The 6,000-nt window shown below is 43.4% G+C and overlaps 1 protein-coding gene across 1 annotated transcript in view; it reads left to right on the forward strand.

Moving 5' to 3' along the window:
* Positions 1-5,215, forward strand: part of ncor1 (nuclear receptor corepressor 1) — a 375,214-nt gene extending 369,999 nt beyond the window's left edge. Inside the window, exon 35 of the mRNA XM_048612313.1 lies at positions 3,547-5,215. Coding sequence (XP_048468270.1) covers positions 3,547-3,731 — 185 coding nt within the window. The 3' untranslated portion in view covers positions 3,732-5,215. The remainder of the gene's footprint in view (positions 1-3,546) is intronic.
* The last annotated feature ends 785 nt before the right edge of the window (positions 5,216-6,000 follow it).

A 6,000-nucleotide genomic window follows, 5' to 3' on the forward strand; every position in this document is an offset into this window, starting at 1 on the left:
AGTAAATAGCGACATCTTGAAAAATGTCCATATTACAGAGGAGGAGGTGCTGATCGGTTTAAAATACATAAAGGTGGATAAATCCCCTGCACCTGATCAGGTGTACCTTAGAACTCTGTGGGAAACTAGGGAAGTGATTGTTGGGCCCCTTGCTGAGATATTTGTATCATCAATACCCACGGCAAGGTGCTGGAAGACTGGGGGTTAGCTAACGTGGTGCCACTATTTAAGAAATGTGGATAAGGAAAAGCCAGGGAACTATAGACCGGTGAACCTGACATCAGTGGTGGGCAAGTTGTTGGGGGGAGTCCTGAGGGATGGGATTTACATGTATTTGGAAAGACAAGGACTGATTGTGGGTAGTCAACATGGCTTTGTGCATGGGAAATCATGTCTCACTAACATAACTGAGTTTTTTGAAGAACCGACGAAGAGGATTGATGAGGGCAGAGCGATGGATATGATCCTTATGGACTTCAGCAAGGCGTTTGGCAAGGTTCCTCCATAGTAGACTGGTTCGCAAGGTTAGATCACATGGAGTATCGGGAGAGCTAGCCATTTGGATACAGAACTGGTTCGAAGGTAGAAGACAGAGGGTGGTGTTGGGGGTTTGCTTTTCAGACTGGAGGTCTGTGACCAGCGGTGTGCCACAAGGATCAGTGCTGAGTCCACTGCTTTTCATCACTTATAGGAGGTAGGGTTAGTAAGTTTGCAGATGACACCAAAATCAGTGTGTAGTGGACACTGAAGAATGTTATCTCAGAGTACAATAGGATCTTGATCAGATGGGCCAATGGGCCAAGGAGTGGCAGAAGGAGTTAAATTTAGATAAATGTGAGGTGCTGCATTTTGGAAAGGCAAATCAGGGCAGGACTTGTACACTTAATAATAAGGTCCTGGGGTGTGTTGCTGAACAAAGAGACCTTGGTGTGCAGGTTCATAGTTCCTTGAAAGTGGAGTCGCAGGTACACAGGATAGTGAATAAGGCGTTTGGTACGCTTGTCTTTATTGATCAGTACATTGAGTGTAGGAGTTAGGATGACAGCTGTACAGGATATTGGTTAGGCCCCTTTTGGAATACTGTGTTCAATTCTTGTCTCCCAGCTATAGGAAGGATGTTGTGAAACTTGAAAGGGTGCAGAAAAAACTTACAAGGATGTTGCCAGGATTGGAGGGTTTCAGCTACACAGAGAGGCTGAATAGGCTGGGGCTATTTTCTCTGGACTGTCAGAGGCTGAAGGGTGACCTTACAGAGGTTTATAAAATCATGAGGGGCATTGATAGGGTAAATCACCAAGGTCTTTTGCCCATGGTGGGGGAGTCCAAAGCTAGAGGTCGTAGGTTTAAGGTGAGAGTGGAAAGATTTAAAAGGGACCTAAGGGACAACTTTTTCACAAGAGGGTGGTGCATGTATGGAATGAGCTGCCAGAGGAAGTGGTAAAGGCTGGTACAATTACAACATTTAAAAGGCATTTGGATGGGAATATGAATAGAAAGGGTTTAGAGGGATATGGCGCAAATACCGGCAAAAGGGACTAGATTTATTTAGGATATCTGGTCAGCGTAGATGAGTTGGACACAAAGGTCTGTTTCCATGCTGTACAACTCCATTACTCTGTCATAATGTTGCACCTAGTGCTGTGTCTCCAGTCTTGGTCCATGCATTTAATGAAGGAAATACTGGCAGTAGAGGCATTTCTAAAGAGATTCACTAGGCTGATTCCTGGGATGAAGCGGTTAACTTATCAAGAATGGTTAACAGGTTAGACTATTATTCTGTAGAGTTTAGAAGATTGAGGGGAAGATCTTATTGAAATATACAAGATTCTGTGGGGGCTTGACAGGGTAGCTGTGTGCTTCTACTAATGGGAAAATCTAAAACTATAGGACATAGTTACAGAATAAGAGGACACTTATTTGTGACTTGGCAGCAACAAAACTCCCATGAAAGCTGCAGATGGTTATAAAATGTCCACACTCCATGTGGTCAAACCCACATTACCCCAGACCCCCGCCCCCACCATCCCTGGCAGTGTCATTCGCATCCAGCAATTTTTAAAAATGCCATCAGTAATAAAATAGGTGACCAGTTTAATGGTGATTTGTTGAAAATTTGTCATTTTTCATGCTTCTTCCTATTTCTGTTCAGCATGGAGGGTATTGATCCATCAGCCAGGGGCGGAGTGGGGGAAAGACTGGGTAGTAATCAGCAGGTGGGTTCCTTGCCCATTTTCATTTGATGCCACAGACTTCATGGGTAAGAATCAATGTTGAGAACTCCCAGGGCAACTTCCTCCTAAATGTATACTGGTTTGTTGCCACATATTGTGGGTGTGTCCTGCTGGTTGGATTGTGGTGTCTGAGGCATTGTCTGTAATGTATCATTCTGTGATTATGACTGTTAGGCTGTTTGACTGGTCTTTGAGATGGCTCTTCCAATTTGGCACAAGTCTCTAGATATTCATAAGAAAAATTCTTTTTGTTGTTGTTTCTGGTGCCTAGGTTGGTGCTGGGTGGTTCATCCAATTACATTCCTTTTCTTAAGATTTTGTAGCAGCTTGATACAACGGAATAACTTGCTAAGCAAATTTTGAGGGCAGTTAAGAGCCAGCCACATTGCAGTGCATATGGTATCATATGTAGACCAGACTAGGTAAGGATGCCAGATTCCCTTCCCCAATTGATATGAGTGAAACACATGGGTTTTTGCAATAATCAACAATGGCTTCTCGGTCACCATGAGTTTAGCTTTTAACCTATTTTTCTAATCAACCTGTTGCATCTGTTTAAGATTCTTATGAAGATTTGTAGGTCGGCTTGTGGATGAGGTTGTTGGCTTTGTCGCTGGGCTGGCTGGTTATCGTACATTGTTCCATCTATTTTTGAATCAACCTGTTTAGAGATGTTATTACACACCACCAGAACAGGTGGGACTTGAACCTGGCTCAAAGGCAGGGATACTACCATGGCACCACAAGAGCCCTAAGCCAATAAATGACTTCTGTTTTTCTAATCAACCTGTTTAGAGATGTTATTACACACCACAGGATCAGGTGGGACTTGAACCCAGGCCTCTCAGTCCAGGGATACAGATACCACTGTGCCACAAGAGGGCCCCTAGGTTAGCTTTGAATTCCACATTTATTAATTGAATTCATATGTCACAATCTGACTGGTGGATGTAAATCCACGTCCCCAAGCATTTGCCACCGCCCTTTGAATTAATAGTCCAGTTACCACTACAGTTCTGCTTTCTGTTGAACCAAACTCTTGCATCGAGTCTCGTTTAGTACCCACTTACCTTTCCATCTTGGCTCTCAAGTCTGCGTTCCTGTAGTTATTTCTCTGTGAACTGTTTTGGGCCATGCTTTACAAAGATAAGTACATGTAGAGATATTAATGCATGGATGTATTATGACACTTAAAACAAAAATAAAAATTATTGTGTGGCGTGGTCACATTTTGTTTTCAGTTTATGAACAGTATAACCTAAAAACATCTCAAAGTAAAGAATGTGGATTAACTGCTTCATGTTTTGTTGCACAGGCTCAACTGCGTTCCCTTATAACCCGCTGACAATGCGCATGATGAGCGTAGCACCAACTTCAATCGCCTGTGCACCACCAGCCATGGGTCAAGCCAGCTCACATCCTCCAGCCAGGACGTGGGAGCGCGAGCCAGCTCCCTTACTCTCCTCCCAATATGAGACATTATCAGATAGTGATGACTGAATACACTGCCCTGGCTACGGTTTTAGTAGTTGTTTCAGGCCTGCAGACCACAGACAAGAAACTCTCCTCGAGCCCGGCTCACCGAGTGCTGAAGGAAAGGAGGGTTTGCTCACATAGGCAAATGCAAAGCAGTGTTAAGTCCTCAGATGAGCAGATGCTGGGTGGAGAAGAAATCGTGATCACAGATGCTCATGTAGAATTCACAAGAAAGACACTTCCTGCTCTTCATTTGTTTGTTTAAAAACTGTCTTTAAATCATTCTTGTGTAATATAGAGTACTGTACCATTGTATCATGCTACCAATCTTACATTTTAAAAGATCCTGAAATGGTGAATTGACTGTTGTAAACACAGGAATTTCCCACCAGTGAGGTGAGCCCGAGTGACTGGTATTCCATATTCGTTGTAAATTAAGTTCCATTTTGTCTTTAATTATTTAGCAGCAGTGCTAAGATATTAATGCATGGATGTATTATGATTCATTGTAAAACAAAAGAATTGAAGGGAGCATATAACCTGGTGTATATGGGCTCAGGAAGGGGCCTAACCCAGTTACTGTGCACAACAATCACCCAAAGGGAATGCCTTTTGCCTCCACCTCATGCTTTTCCCTTAATTATTTCAGTCATCTCTCCAACAAAACAAAATACTATTTTAAAGTTTTGGGAAATGTAAGCAGGTCTTAATGTTGCTTCCACAAGTTCTTGTGAGAAAGGAGTGAAGGAATTTCTAATTTCTGAGAATGTTTAGTAGTTACAATGAAAGTAGATATCCAACATAGAAAATAACAAAGTTCTCAGTCACTGGTGTTCTGTTGTCATGCAGTCTTGACACTCGTGACCTGCAGGAGTCTGAGCTTCTGCTGTATTCACAGAACATTGTGGGGTTTCAGTGTCAGATTCCTGCACTATGGGAATATGTTCCACAACTGCAGAACTGCATGTGAACATCAAAATGGATAGGCAGTAAAAATCTGAATGGAGGAATTGGTAAGAGTTTGCATTACTAATTCCAAACATTACTGAGATTGCTGCTCTGGTTGGCTACAGATCATTGGTCCCAGTGGAATAAATGCACTAAATTCAGCTTTAAATCCTTTGACTGTAAGGTGTGCAGCTTTTGAAATGCATGTTTATTTTCTTTCCTGATTCCCAAAAAACCCTGTAAATTCTTTTGATGCTGAATGTTACACAGTAGAAATTGAGGCAGCTCCACAAATGATTCCTTGGAATGGAATTATGTCATCACATTATTTTCCTTTGTCTAGGCCTGCGGACAGCCCTCAAAGCACGACACTTGCCTCCAACAGAATTCTTATTTCATTGTTGCACTTTTGTTGTAACTGCAGTCCCCCTTCCTGCCAAATAGCCACTCCAGGCTAACCTCTACCTTTTAAAATAGCTCGCCATTCCAGAACCACAACACATTCATGTAAATGTTTATTGAACTAAAATAAAGATGGCATCTGATTTCAGTCTTTTAAATTGATTCATTTTACTTTGATCATTTCTCGAATAATGTTGTGATTTTATACATGTATCATCTGCAACAATCATATGATTCTTTTGTGGGTGAGAGATTCTTTTAGTGTCAATGATGGCAGAATGGAAATTGGGGGCAGCTTGGAAGAGGCTACAGTGTCATGGAGAGTCCTGTATTGGATAGGGGAGCAGTACTGGGTTGTTGAGAGGGGGGAGAAGGGGAAGCAGGAGTCTGTAATAGGGTGGGGGGCTGCGGAGGAGACTATTTCAGAGTGTTAGGGTAAGGGAGTATGAGGGCAGGAGTTGGACAGTGAGCTCCAGTTGCCAGTGATTGGAGTAGGGGTGATATTGAGATTATGACAGGCAGCAGTGGAGGTGGGGTCAAAGGAGACTGGGCGTGGGGCTTATGTTGTCGACGTATCAGGAACAGCCGCATGACGGGGCCGGGGCGCAGAGAGTGCTGGGAGATGTAGTCGTAGTTCCAGTTGGAGACTACATGTACCAGAATACTGTGCGCGGGACCGGAGACGTTGGGGTCTGGGATCGTCGAGGCGGATCGAATATTAAACGGAGGAATTGAGGTGAAGCAACAAAGTTTTGAAACAGATATGACAAATTGATTGTTGTGAATTAAGGGTAGGTAAAGAATTCCTGTTAGTCTGCCTTGTGCCCAGAGGCGCCGCCTGTAGAAGATTTCTCTATTTGTGGTTCTCGGCCCCAACAAACCGGCAACTTACCCGCAACAGACACTTTCACCGTCCCGGGGCACCCCCACACCCCCCCCGGGC

Source organism: Rhincodon typus, chromosome 26 (assembly GCF_021869965.1).
Source record: "Rhincodon typus isolate 14 chromosome 26, sRhiTyp1.1, whole genome shotgun sequence".
In the NCBI taxonomy this organism is placed as follows: Eukaryota; Metazoa; Chordata; class Chondrichthyes; order Orectolobiformes; family Rhincodontidae; genus Rhincodon; species Rhincodon typus.